General features: G+C 52.5%; 1 protein-coding gene across 1 annotated transcript in view; it reads left to right on the forward strand.

The window, feature by feature from the left end:
• Positions 1-3,780: 3,780 nt before the first annotated feature.
• Positions 3,781-14,480, forward strand: part of MOCOS (molybdenum cofactor sulfurase) — a 41,301-nt gene continuing 30,601 nt past the window's right edge. Inside the window, exons 1-4 of the mRNA XM_040984662.1 lie at positions 3,781-3,910; positions 6,773-6,862; positions 10,930-10,996; positions 12,444-13,076. Coding sequence (XP_040840596.1) covers positions 3,781-3,910; positions 6,773-6,862; positions 10,930-10,996; positions 12,444-13,076 — 920 coding nt within the window. The remainder of the gene's footprint in view (positions 3,911-6,772; positions 6,863-10,929; positions 10,997-12,443; positions 13,077-14,480) is intronic.

A 14,480-nucleotide genomic window follows, 5' to 3' on the forward strand; every position in this document is an offset into this window, starting at 1 on the left:
GCGAGGACTAGCTACTAGGCTACCACGTGGGGCCCCAGGAGCTTCATTTTGGTTTCACTCATGAGAGGCAGGGGTCCCAGCTCTTGGACTATCTTCTGCTACCTTTCCCAGGCAATTAACAGGGAGCTGAATTAGAAATGGAAGAACCCAGATTCCAACTAGAGCTGATACTGGATGCCAGCATTGCAGGCAGCAGCTTAACATGCTTATACTACAACATCAGCCTGGAAGAAATACAAATAAATATCTTTGTCAAACTTGAATTCAGCCTTTCCTTACCATCACCACACCCCATCACTACTCTTGACCATTTGGTGGGAAGTTTAATCCATCACAGATTCCTCCTCTACCAAACACTACCTCCCCCGCTACACATACACATAAACATACACACACACACACACACACACACACACACACACACACCCTCCAAATCTGAGAGACAACAATCCTTGGAGTTTAGCTAGTGGAAAAGCCTCTACACTTCCTCACCATGTAAGACTGGGCCATTGTAGGAGTGGGCATTTAGCATCACCAGATGCTGCTTACGATGCTCAGAGGGTCTGGATTGGAACCCCACCTGCCAACTCCAGCCCTGGCTATTGCAGACACTTGGGGAAAAGCAGATTTACAGAGGGAAGGAAACACAGGGAGAAAGATCTTCCGTCCACTGATTCACTCCCCAAGTGAATCAGTGGTTGCAACAGCGAGTGCGAGCTGATTGGAAGCCAGGAGCTTCCTATGGGTCTCCCACATAGGTGCAGGGTCCCAGAGCTTTGGCCCATCCTTTGCTGCTTTTCCAGGCTATAGCAGGTGTCTGGATGGGAAGTGGAGCAGCAAGGACATGAACTGGTATCCATATGGGATCCTGGTACTTGCAAGGGGCCAGGACACAATCCTGTGCATATGGGATCCTAGTGCTTGCAAGGGGGGGAGGGGTCTAGCCAATTGAGTCATTGCGCTGGGCCCTAATTTAGTTTTATAATCTGCTTAATCCTTGTCCTCACTGGCCACTCAGGCAACATTAGCTTGGCTCCCTTGCATCTCTCTGACCTTTCTCACCCATTAGCGGATGGGGCAGACACTCCTTGGGCATCATTGTCTTCAGGCCAATACCCTCTTTTTTGGGACACTTTGGAGCTCCTAATCTGTCTTCCTCACAGGTCTCTGTTATGGTTTGAGCAGGATGTGGCTCCCTAACTGCTTGCATTTGTTCACACTCCAATTCATTACGTTAAAGATCAATGGTTGGGCCTGGCACGATGGTCTGGCAGCCAAAGTCCTCACCTTGAATGCGCCAGGATCCCATATGGGTGCCGGTTCTAATCCTGGCAGCTCCACTACCCATCCAGCTCCCTGCTTGTGGCTTGGGAAAGCAGTCAATGACGGTGCAAAGTCTTGGGACCCTGCACCTGCGTGGGAGACCTGGAAGAGGCTCCTGGCTTTAGATCAGCACAACTCTGGCTGTTGAGGTTACTTGGGAAGTGAATCATCAGATAGATCTTTCTCTCTGTCTTTCCTCCTCTCTCTATATATCTGACTTTGCAATTAAAAAAAAAGAAAGAAAGAAATGGTCCATGGCAGTGACTGTTAAGTAAGGAAAAAGTGTAGGGAGAATAGGATGTGGGGGCATGTGGAAAACCTTGTCCCTACTTGATGCCTTTAGGTGCTCCTTACCAACATTTCCTGGGCCTCTTCTACTAGAAAAAGACTATCAGCACGTTTCTTGCTCTATCCCTGATTTAAAGGGACCTCCGAGCCTCTCTATGGTCTCACTGGCGTTTATCATCCAGTGAGCACCTGAGCCCTGTGCTGAGGACGTGCCGCCACCCCCTCTCACCTGTCCAGCTGCTGGCCCTGGAGCCCAGAGGAAGCTAAACTGCTCCATGCCAAGGTCCTGGGAGGCAGCTTCTGCACTTGAAGCCTACAGTTTTGCAGCAAACAGCTCCTGCTGCTGCAGCTTATAACCTGCGCTCCTCTGAGAACCTGGACTCCACACCTGGTGCTCAGCTGGGCAGATGGGAGAGTCTCGGTTTTATACTTAGAATCTCTACCTGTGTGCCAGGCTGTGTTCCTGGTGGTTTTCCTGGGCACTCCCTTTCTGCATGGGAGATGCTGTTTGGTTCAGCCCAGGTCTCCTATGGGGGAAGGTGCTCTGGCCTGCCCCAGAAGTGCCCTATGGTCTCCCTTCTCTAAATCACTCTGTCTCCCTTACCAACCTGCAAGTGCAGTGGCTCAGTCCATGGAAGACCCCAGAAGTCATTCCTCTTCTTCCAGACTTAGTCTCAGCCACTCCTACTCCAGTATGTCCCCAGAACCCCTTCTCTGGGCAATCTGTATTCCCCTGCCTAGGGGCTAGGGTGGCATGCCCCAGCACAGTGTTCCCTGTCTTCCCCATATATCTTAAAAAAAAAAAAAAAAAAAAAAAAAAGAATAAGCAATATGCTGGCATACTGGTAGAGTTAACACAAAATTGACAGGCTCAGAATGCTCACCAGCTATTGGCTGCTGTTCTTCTAACAGTGTAATGCCTAGGTATAAGGCAACCTAGGCAGCTGCCTACAGCTGGGGTGGCCTTGGATGAGAATGTAAGTGGGGCAAGCAGGGCGGCAAGGAAATTAGTACAGTTTCTTTCAACTGTCAAAGCTTGAATCACTGAACACAAAGGAAGCCCAGACTCTGGCAATGGTAGTCCTTCAGCATGGAATTTATTCCAGGTCCCCCATGCGGATGCAGGATCCCGAGGTTTTGGGCCATCCTCTACTGCTTGCTTAGGCTGCAAGCAGGGAGCTGGATGGGGAAGTGGAGCAGCCGGGACATGAACCGGCACACATATGTATGGGATCCTGGATGGGATGTACAAGGCCAGGATTTAGCAACTAGTCTAGTCTGTCTCACCGGGCCTTGTTCTGGTGGATTTATTTATTTATTTATTTATTATTATTTTTTTAAGCTGATTGGTGTACACAGTGTCAGGTACTCTGCAGTGTTCCGGGCAGTGCCTGGCATATAGCCAGATCTCCACAGAGCTGCCAGTTGCCTAAAGTAAGGTTTACAGAAGAGAGGCCAGTAGGGCACCCCCACAATGGTGGTTCATTGGACAATGTGGCAGTCTGAAACATGACCAGTGTGGCGATAGTGGCATGGGCACAGCCAAGAGCAAATGCTGCAGATTCATTCATTATCACTGTGTACTCCTTCTGGAATGACAACGCCATCTGTGTGATGTGGCCCTGGGGCCTTGCAGGGAGGGACAGAGCTGGCTTGCCAGTGCTCAGGTGTCAGCCGCAAACTCACCCATCTGCCCTTTGCCCTTTGCTCCCGGTCCTGCACTTGGCCTTGGCTGACTCCATCCATAGGAGGGACAATGGTGCCCCAGGATCCAACCATCCTGTCTCCGGCACCAGAGGGCAGGCTGGAGAGTGGAGAAGGTGCTTCCCAGAGCCCAGAATGGACAACAGAGCTCGGCTGCTTCTTTCACACGCCTCTAGGGGGAACACTCACAGCTGAACTTTGCCGCTGGTCCCGGGTATTCTGGTGGGCACTGCTGGGACACTCCAAAGTGACCAGAAGAACCTGCCTTCGCTCCTCAGGTCCGGAGGACTGAAGTGAAACTCCAAAAGGCAATACGTCCGGGGTGAGCCGGCCAGCCCACGAGGCGCCGCCCCTGGGCCACGGACTTAGGACCAACTAGCCTCCCGGGAGGCGCGGCTGGGGCGGAGTCGCCGCGGGCCGGTCTCGCGTACTTCCCGGGATCCGGTCCGCCCGGACGGCTCAGCCATGGCCGGCAGGGCAGCAGAACCCGGGGCCAGAGTGCGGGCCTTAGCCCCGGACACCCCAGAGCTTGTCCACAACTACGGCTCGCTTAGCCTGCACGAGCTGAGGGCGCGCGAGTTCCGCCGTCTGGCAGGTGAGGCGGGCTGGAGGGCTGGCGGGCTCGGGGATTTGGAGAGCATGCAGTGTTGGGAACCGACGTGGAGGGCTCTGTACCCTGGGAAGCAGCAGTGCCACTTCGCTTGTGGTACATTTTGGGAGGAAAGATAGGAAGGGTCGTGTCCGCCAGGTGCGCACGGCGCCCTGGGCTCCCACCTGCATCTCTTCTTGCTCCTCAGACACTTCCCGCCCCCCGCCACCGTGGGGCAGGATCCACCCGTTCCCTTAGCAATTGTCTGCCATCCACGAACAAGACTCGCGGGGTTTCCCGACCGTCGCTTGCGCCGTAATCCTCTCAGCTCTAAAAAGTACGCCCGCAGCTGAGGTTACGAAATCCTGAGGTCGAGGGGCCGCGACTGCTGGGATGGCCGCCCCGAGACGGGAGCGCTGCGGAGGCGGCCGGCGCGGGGTGGGTCCACAAAGGCGGGGTCCTCCCAAGGCTGCGCTCCCACAGAGCTGGGAGAGCCCTGGGGTTTGCTTTGATTTTTTCCCACCCGAGTCAGAAGAGTGCAGCGGGGTGCTAAGCTCGCTGGGGAACTGGAAGAACTAGCCAACCATGCTAGCTTTAAGAACAGGGCGAGCCTGGCATTTGGACCCGAGGGCCAGGATCGCCGAGTGCCTTTGTGGCTAAACGGACCGGGCAGAAACCCAGCTCTATCCGGTTGTGACAGATCTTGGCTTGGTTGTTGCAGGTGCCCGGTGGTCGGGGTGGGGTAGCAGTGAAGTGGGCAGCCTCAGGGCGCCTGGAGTGCAGTGGGTGTGGTCTGGGCTGATGACCAAGGCCTGCTCGCCTAGTAGCTGATTTCGGCTCCTGTTTGCTGCACAAACTCTGTGCTTCCTTTTGGGCTTCCAGGACTGGGTCCTCCTCCCTGTGTGTTTCCTGTCTGCACGGTGGGGGAGAATACGGAAAGAGCCAAGGGCCTTCTGGGGGGCTCTCCACTCCCTCCCACACTTCCCTGTCTCGGGCCACCACCTGCTGGAAGTGGTCCCTCAGCTCCCTGGCCACCCGTACCCTCTCTCTCAAGCGTTTCTTATGAAAATTTCTCTCAATTCAGAAATAGCGACTTAGGTCGCACAGGTGTGGAGTGTGAGGAGGCCTGGAACCAAATTCCAGGGGCTGGATCACTGAGTCGGTGATTAATTCAGCACCATGCTTCCTTAATGCCCTTAATCCTCTCCAGCTCCGAGCCCTTGCACCTGCCACCACGGACCAACCTCTGCCCTCTACCCTACCCTGGGGAGCCAGTGGTGTTCTGGGTTCTGCCTGGTGTTCCCTCCCGTGCCAGGGTGGGATGTGACTGCTGGGATCCCACGCTGGCCTCGGAGCCCCTGGATGCCTACTGTGGGATAGTGCTGTGTGCACCCCCTTTAATCAGGGGCAGTTCTAGGGTTTCCTCTGCATCAAACTAAGCTCAAGTAGACTCATATGGACTGAGGGTACCAGCTCACTGCTGGGAGGCTTGGAACAGGTCCACATTTTTTTTTTCTTTCTCATGTAGCCAAATGAACCCAAGAGAGGGCAGGGAAAAACAAACAGACCAAGCCCAAATCAAAGATCTTCTCCCCCCTCCCATCCTGACATTTTTTTCTGCCAGTTTGACAACTTACCTAAGTGGTAGCCCTGGTGCTGAGCTGTTTGGCTTCACCAACTGTTTGGAGATTTCTTTGTGTCAGTGATGGGGGTGTGTTGAATTTACAGTTGTGCTGCCAGTGCTTCTGGCAGACTCCTGACCACCCACCCTGGGTGAAACTGGGCATGGCACAGAAGAGACCTTGGAGTCTACCTTCTTGAAATCGATCTGATGCCAATTAGATTGGGGGTAATTGCCCACATTCTAGTAAGAGCTAAACCTGTGGCATGCTGACCGGTGTGGGGCAGTGGGCTGGGTGCTGCCATGCACCCAGATGAATGCATCCCCTCTGCAGATGAAGGATGGGGTCCCAGGGGGTCAAAGATGGAGCCGGGATCTGAACAACTGAGAGCCTTGGCTTCTGCTCTGTTCATCCCTGCGCTCCCTGGCCTCAGCTCAGGCATCAGGCTCATCTGATGCAGCTGCTTGTTCTGCTACCCAGGTTGGCTGCTGGGATGGGACCAAAGGCAGCTCCAGGGTCTTGACTTCAGAGTGGTCCAGTTCTGGCCACTGCAGCCATTTAGGGAGTGAACCAGCAGATGGAAGGTGTCTCCTTTCTGTAAATCTTCTTTTCCAATAAAAATAAATCTTTTCTTTAAAAAAAGGAAATTTCATTATCCCAATGCAGGCCAGTTACGTTAAGCCCCACAGGTAACATTATACTTCAAGGTGAAACACTAAAGTCTGTCCCATGCCTCCACACGCTCACCACACCGGGTGAGATCTGCTGATCTGAGTAGACCCCAATGTGCATGTGTGTGTCTCTAGCAAAGAGAGGCAGGGTGGGAAGATCAGGTCCATTCCGTGTTCTCTGGAAGCCCCAGGATTGTCAAGCTGTGTGGGAAAACGGCCTCACCACTCCCCCATCAGGGATGTCACAGGGAACCTGTAGAGCAAGGTAATGAGTCACCCTGTGGTGCCTAGCTTTATAGTCACTCATCTCCCAAGCTGGCCAGGTGCCTCCTCCTAAGCGAGGTGAGAGGCGTGTTTATCAGGAAGTCTCTGGCTTCGGCTTTAACCTTGGGGCTCTCCCATTGCTCATGCCCACCCCGGGCTGCATGTAAAAGAACACAACAGAGAGGCTCCGGGAAGTGGGTGGAATGGCATTAGGACTAATTGTGCTGAATAGGTGTGGGGTGGACTTCTACAAGCAAGACTAGAACACCCAGGGAAAGCAACCTGTGGCTGTCTCCTCTGCTCTCTTTCAGGAACTGTCTACCTCGACCATGCGGGAGCCACGTTGTTTCCCCAGAGCCAGCTCACAAACTTCACTGAGGACCTCATGAACAACGTTTATGGTAAAGGCAACATCCAGTCTTCTGTCATTCATCTCCTTGCAGCTAATACCAGCTGTGAGAGTACCACAGTGCACAGAGCTCAGGCAAGCCCCAGGCTTGTCTGTGTCACACAGCAGTGGTCCGGAGTGTCCTGGTGACTTCCAGCAGAAGGAGTTGGTCTCGGGAAACATAGAAAAGGTCAAGTGGGCTGTGTTTGCTGGTGGTGAGTGGCTCTGTATAGGACAGAGGGGAGGGAGGCAGAAGTGGTATTTGTTCATTCATTCATTTACATGGTAAGTTAGAGAAAGATTTTCCTCCTCCTAGTTTATCTCCCAAATGGCCACAACAGCCATGGCTCTGAATCAGGACAAATCCAGGAGACAGGACATCCGTCTGGATCTCCTGCATGGGTTACAGAAGTCCAAGTACTTGGGCCATCTTCAGCTGCCTTCCCCAGAAGTATTAGCTGGAAACTAGATCAGAAGCAGAGCAGCTGGATCTTGAACCAGCCCTTCAATATGGTGTATGCAGACATTGTAAGCAGCTGCTTGACTCAGTCACTGTGCCACAATACCAGCCCATTCATAAACGTTTATTGACTTTCTGTGGGGCATGGGACACAAATGAGAACAAAATAATCACAGTCTCTTTCTTTGTGGAGGCTTTTGATCTAGTCTTGGAAGATAAGACTCTAATCAAGTGATCTCCAAATGAATGTCATTGCCAACTGTTCAGAGCTTTGAACAAAAGGTTCCCCCCGATTCCATGAATGTCTCCATCTGCGGAGTGACAGTGGGATTGGCAAGTGTGTGTATGTTGGGAGCACAGGGTGGTGGAGGATGAGCCACAATTCACTTGGAAGAGAAGGCGGGCAGCGGTGACAGCATGAGCCAGGAACCAGGGAGGTTTCAGCAACTAGCCTTTGTACACGGAGAGGGGAGAAATGTGGACCAGGATGGAGAGGGAAGTGGGGATAAGGGCCAGGATTTTTATTATTATTATTTTTTTACAAGATGTATTCATTTTTATTGGAAAGACAGATCATATTTATAGAGAGAAGGAAAGATAGAGAGAAAGTTCTCTCATCCATTGGTTCATTCCCCAAGTGGCTACAATGGCCAGAGCTGAGCTGATCCAAAACCAGGAGCCAGGAGCCTCCTCTGCGTCTGCCACACAGGTGCAGGGTCTCCAGGCTTTGGGCCATCCTCTACTGTTTTCCCAGGCCACCAGCAGGGAGCTGGAAGGGAAGTGGAGCGGCTGGTGCATGAACTGGTGTGCGTATGGGATCCCAGCGCTTGCAAGGTGAGGATTTAGTTATGAAGCCATCGACTCAGGCCCCAGAACTTTATTATTTATTTATTTTTAAAATATTCATTGACTGGGGCCAGTGTTGTAGCATAGCAAGTAAACCTGCTGCCTGTGATGCCAGTTTTTGTCCCAGCTGTTCCACATCTGATCCAGTTTCTGCTGATACACCCAGGAAAAGCAGCAGAAGATGGCCCAAGTATCTGGGCTCCTGCCACCCACCTGGGGAATCTGGAAGAAGCTCCTGGTGCCTTCCTGCCTGGCCAAGTCTTAACCTCTGTGGCTAGGCGTGGAGTGAACTAGCAGAGGGAAGATCTCTCTTTCTCTGTGTTTCTCCTTCCCTCTCTGTCACTCTTTTATTTATTTGTTTGAAAGGCAGAGTGACAGAGAGGGAGGAAGAGGAAAATCTTCCATTTGTGATTCACTCCCCACCTGGCCAAAAAATGGCCAGGGCAGGGTCAGGACAAAGCCAGAAGCCAAGAACTCTACCTGGGTCTCCCACATGGATAGCAGTGGTCCAAACACTTGGACCATCTTCCACTGTGTTCCAAATGCATTAGCAGGGAGTTGGATCAAAAGTGGAGCAGGCAGGACTGCTGTACCAGTGCTGATGCTGCAGGTGATGGGTTAGCTGGTGGTGTTGCCTGGAGCTCGATCCTTGCTCTGGGAACATGGGTTGTCACTGAGTGCATTAATGTGCAGCACTGCAGAGTCGGGAGATAGCTTTGGAAAGTAATAGTGACAGGAGCGGTTGCAGCGCTGCTGGTGGTAACACACAGATAAGGGGAGCGTCCTCGGTGTGGGTGAGATGGCTGTTCTGTGTGGTTTTCCTGTGCTGCTCTTTCCTCACAACTCTGTATGTTAGCAACCTGTGTTCCAGATGAGGACATCGCCAGCTTAAGGCTGTGCACTTAGTGGGTGCTGGAGCTGGAGGAGCTATGGCTGAGTCTCCAGAGCTCACGCCCCTAGGCCCTCACCAGAATGCCCCAGTGAGATGATGTCACAGCAAGGCATGTGTCACTTACCAGCAGGTCTTTAAATCCCAGGAACAGGGCCCACCAAAGTCCTCACCTTGAACGCACCGGGATCCCATATGGGCGCCGGTTCTAATCCCGGCAGCTCCACTTCCCATCCAGCTCCCTGCTTGTGGCCTGGGAAAGCAGTCGAGGACAGCCCAAAGCCTTGGGACTCTGCACCAGTGTGGGAAACCCAGAAGAAGTTCCTGGTTCCTGGCTTCGGATTGGCATAGCACTGGCTGTTGCGCTCACTTGGGGGGTGAATCATTGGACGGAAGATCTTCCTTTCTCTCTGTCTCTCCTCCTCTCTGTATATCTGACTTTGCAATAAAAATCAATCAATCAGTCAATCCCAGGAACAGTCTTCAAGGCAGGTGTTGGCCAAGGACTTTATCTGATTGTACTTGGTGATTTGCAGTTACTCCTCCTTCATCCTTTACAAGCGTGGTAACCCTGGGAAACGAGCTGGCCTGTAAGGTGGCCTCACAGAGGTGGAGGTGTTTCCTGGCAGTGCAGGGCCAGAGGCCATGAGGATTGGTACCAGGTTCTTCTGGGTGTGGAAAATCAACATATGGTAGCCAGAAAAGCAATGCGATCCTTCAATGGTCTTTTGGGAAGCAGAAGAAAAAGAAAAAAATGAGAAAAACCAAATCCTATCCCTACCTGCATTCCCCATCCCTGGCCCCAAATCCTGCATCACTGTGCACATGTGGCTCTGACCCTGAGAAATGCAGGTGCCTGGTCTCTGCAGGTCAGGCCTTTCAGCAGGTCTGTGGAGAATCCAGACACTCTGGGGCACCCGGTAGGGGAGGATGTCTTAAAGTCAGCCCAGAAAGAATGGACCTGGGGCGGGGGGGTGGCTTTCTCCCTACCCATGGGCAGCTGAGGAGGGACCTGCTGGCTCCCTTCATGTGTTGGGTTTCAGTAGGAATAGAGACAGGAGCAGTGGGGGGCATGGTCGGGTAACAGGCCTCGATCAAGTGGAGTTCACGGCTGAGTCTCAGGGTTGGAGCGAGGGGCAGCTGCCTAAGGATGTGTTCTGCCGTCTTATGTTCTATCATAGCACCCCTGGCACCTGTGGCCGACTAGCAGGTCTCTTGCTCTGGCTCGGCTGCTTCCAGGCCAACTACAGCTCTAGAATCCTCTACACTTATGGCAAGCACATAATTCAGTGATTTTTTAAAATTTTTTTTTGTAATTTTACTAAGTGGCACAACTATCATTATACATCAGAATGTCTTTTCTTCCTCCTGGTTTAATTCCCCATGCCCATCTGTCACTCCCAGCCCTGGACAACCATTGTCATACTCCTTCTGTTACTCTGTATAATGCCCTGTACTGGACATTTCCTGTAAATGGAATCAAACACTCTGTGGCCTCTTGTCTGGAGCCTCTTAGCCTATTTTTGAATCTGACTCATGATGTAATCAGCTATTGTTCCCCTATATTGCCACACAACTCTCCACTGTGTACTATTCTGTATACCCTGTCTGCTATTATATGGCTGTGCCGTGGTTTGTCTGTCTGTGCACCAGCTGATGACAGACATTTATGTCACTGCCTGCATTTGGTCATGCAAGCAAAGCTGCCAGTCCTTGTGTGGACATAGTGTCTTTTCTTCTGGAGATACCCAGGAGTGGAATTGCTGGGTCATGTGGTAGTTTTTGATTTAGCTTTTTTGAGAAATCAAAGGAAAAGGTTTTGAAGGAATGCAGAAATAGAAACTTGACATAGTAATGAGCTGGCTCTACTTTTGTAACCTGCCAGGTAACCCGCACAGTCAGAACATCAGCAGCAAGCTCACCCATGACACCGTGGAGCAGGTGCGCTACAGGTGAGTGAGGGGCCACCTGCCAGAGTGGGCCCCTGGGGTGGGGAGGCTTTCTTCCTGCCACCATCTGTGCCCCCTAAAGGCTGAGTTGGGTGCCAGAGGAGCCCATTTAAGGGAGATGGTTGTACCACAGTAAGCTTCAGGGTCAGGAGACAGGAAACTTGGGGTTGGGCAGTGGATGCAGAATAGGACAGACCAGAAGCACAGGCAGGAGGCTCTGATGTGTGTGGCTCAAGGCTTGTGCCAGAGGGGCAAGGAGGAACTCAGGCCCTGGATTTGCTTGCAGAAGGAAAGCAATGTTTCTCTGACTTTATTAGGCATCTTTTTGTTTATGTATTTCCCCCTTTCTGCTATTTGTACATTAAACAGCTCTTTGTACTTTCCTATGTTATAGTAATTTGTTTCTGGCAAATAATCTCAAGTGGTACCTAAAGTTCCTTGAAATAATGTAATTTCAAATTTAAAGTAATATGTTTTACTATAGGGTTGCCAATAGTTTATTAGAAAGGCAAATTTACAGAGAGAAGGAGGGAAAGAGAAAAATCTTTCATCTGCTAGTTCACTCCCCAAGTGGCTGTAATGGTCAAAGCTGAGCCGATCTGAAGCCAGGAGCCAGGAGCCTCCTCTGGGTCTTTTACGTGGGTGCTAGGTCCCAAGGCCTTGGGCCATCCTCCACTGCTTTTCCTAGTCCACCAGCATGGAGCTGGATGAGAAGTGAGGCAGCTGCAACATGAACTGGCACTCACATGGGATCCTGGAGTGTGCAAGGCAAGGATTTAGCCACTGAACATTGCACTGGGCCCGAAACATATATATTCTAATTAGTGTGTTTGAGAGACCAACACAGAGTGAGAGCGAAAGGGACAGAGACAGACAGTGTGGCTGAACCGGGCCAAGGTGAGAGCTGGAAACTCATTCCAGGTCCCTCCTAGGGGTGACACAGACCCAGTCACCTGAGCCCGTTACCATTGCCTCCCAGGATCTGCACTAGCAGAAGTTGTTGGAACACCAGAAGCAGGTATTGAATTTAAGCAGTCTGATATAGGACACAGGTGTCTCTATTGCTGCACCAAACACCCACCCTAGGGTGGCCACTGCTAAAGACAAGTTAAAACCCACAGATGACGCAAAACTTGTTACAATGGTGCTAGATAGAAAACCCAAAGAGATGCCATCTTTAACTGCAATTAGATTGCTATGAAGTTTTGCCCTACCCAGCCAAGGTGGGTTTTAGGAGGTGAAGTAACCTCCTGAAGTTTGAACTTGTTTAGCATCTCGTCCCATGAGTTTATCTACCCCTGCTCTCACCTCACAACTGTGGCGAAACCATTCTGGACTTGCCCCCCAGCTGTTGAAGTAGCTAGGTCCTTTTTCATAGCAGTGAAGTAACCCCTGGATGGGCAGCCGCCCGAGGCTGACTGCAGTGGTGGGTGGCTCTGTGCTTCCTCAGGATCCTGGCTCACTTCCACACCAGCCCGGAGGACTACAGCGTGATTTTCACTGCCGGCTGCACGGCCGCACTCAAGCTGGTGGCAGAGACATTTCCGTGGGAGTCCCAGGGCCCAGCGAGTGGTGGCAGTCACTTCTGCTACCTCACCGACAGTCACACATCTGTGGTGGGCATGAGAAAGGCAATCACAGCCGTGAACGTCACGTCTACCCCTGTCACACCCGAGGACTTGAGGGAGAGCTCTGCTGCAGTCAGTGACCCGGACTGCCAGCTCCCACACCTCTTCTGCTACCCGGCCCAGAGTAACTTTTCTGGAACTAGATACCCTCTGTGTTGGATAACAGAGGTCCAGGCTGGGCAGCGGTGCCCTGTGAACACTCCTGGGAAGTGGTTTGTGCTGCTGGACGCCGCCTGCTATGTGAGTACTTCGTCTCTGGACCTGTCGGCGCATCCGGCTGACTTTGTTCCCATCTCCTTCTACAAGATCTTTGGGTTCCCTACTGGCCTGGGCGCTCTGCTGGTCAGTAAACGTGTGGCTCCCTTGCTGCGGAAAACCTACTTTGGAGGAGGCACCGCGGCTGCCTACCTGGTTGGTGAGGACTTCTACATCCCAAGGCATTCGGTGGCAGAAAGGTAACTTCATTTTGGGCAGTTGCCCAGGCCTCTGGTTGGGTTGTATAAGCCATGAGTCTTGGGAGCTAGCTGTTGCTGGCAGGGACAGGCTGGTGGCCAGGTTCTGATCTGGGAAGGCAGGGATAGGCTAAAGCCATCTCACAGGTGGTTTGGGCACTTCTGCCCCCACCCCTCCTCCATCTGTGGGCTTCTCCCTGATGATTGTGGAACCAGGGCCTGCAGGTAAGAGCTGCAAGTAGTAGAAGCAAAAGGCCTTCTGGGCATTAAGGAGGGTGGACCACCTGGCTTTGGCCCTGCAGCATTGATGAGAGGTGGCAGCACTGGCAATGGGATTTCTTCAGCGTGGGACCCTGTGGAAGGAGTGGGCATACATGCTGGCAGTACAGCCAGTTCTCCAGGGGCTGGAATCAACTCAGCCTGGTACCCGGAGTGTCACAAGGGTTGATGACACTAGAGGTTCCCAGAGGTGTGGGCCTTGTTGGCATAGGCTCTGAGAGCCCATGGAGAGTGTGGTTCAAGGAAAGCGTGAGGGCCACCTGCCAGCTGCCCTCATGGGCCAGAGACCTTGGCCCTGGGCTTCTTGTGCTGTGCCTTTTCCTCGGCTGCAGGAGCAGGTGCTGTGGTTATGCTGGAGACTCTGTTGGAGAGTGGTGGCCAAGGCCTACAAGGTTGAAGGTGGGAGGGGCAGCTTTCCCTGGTTTTGTGGGAAATCACAGTGTGTGTGCGTGCGGGGGGGGGGCAACATAGGTTTGGGGGGGCAGACTAACCATGCCACTGATGCCTGGGAAGACCTGGGGTCTCCATGAGAATGTGGGTCAGACCCCACAGACCCAAGGATCCTCCAGGTAGGGCTGTGGCTTTAGCAGTGGAGTCAGCTGTTACTGGGTAGGCCTTGGGCTCTTCTGTTGGGAGTGGAGGCTGTCTGCCCCGCCTCCCCCCATTGAGGTGGCCTATGGCTGATCTCTGTGCACCTGTCACTTCCATCGCTGTAGAGCTTGTGTGGGTGAAGCAGCACCGAATGGTGGCTGTGTGTACTGAGAGGCTGTGCGATGGCTGTTTCATCTAGGATTTTTCCATAGCAGGGGCTTTCTGAAGCAGCAACATTAATGGAATGAGTGGGTTTACTTACCACGTGGTCTAACCCAGTGAGAAAACAATTACAGGCACAGCACCATGCAAATTAAAGGCAGGCCAAGAGGAGCGCTTTCATCTGGCCAACAAGGGCATCTGAAGGCCAAGAGAAGTGGGGCAGGTTGTTGGGAATCAGCATGTGGGTGAGCCTGGGCCCCCTCAGACCTCTTTCCTTTGACTGGCAGGGGCAGGCCATGGATCATTTTCCAACATATGCCAGGCCAAGATGCCCAGCAGGCAGAAAGTGGTGACTCACCAAGAGAATCCTGTTTT

Source organism: Ochotona curzoniae, unplaced genomic scaffold, assembly GCF_017591425.1.
Source record: "Ochotona curzoniae isolate NIBS_2020 unplaced genomic scaffold, NIBS_Ocur_1.0 contig_43, whole genome shotgun sequence".
NCBI classification, from domain to species: domain Eukaryota; kingdom Metazoa; phylum Chordata; class Mammalia; order Lagomorpha; family Ochotonidae; genus Ochotona; species Ochotona curzoniae.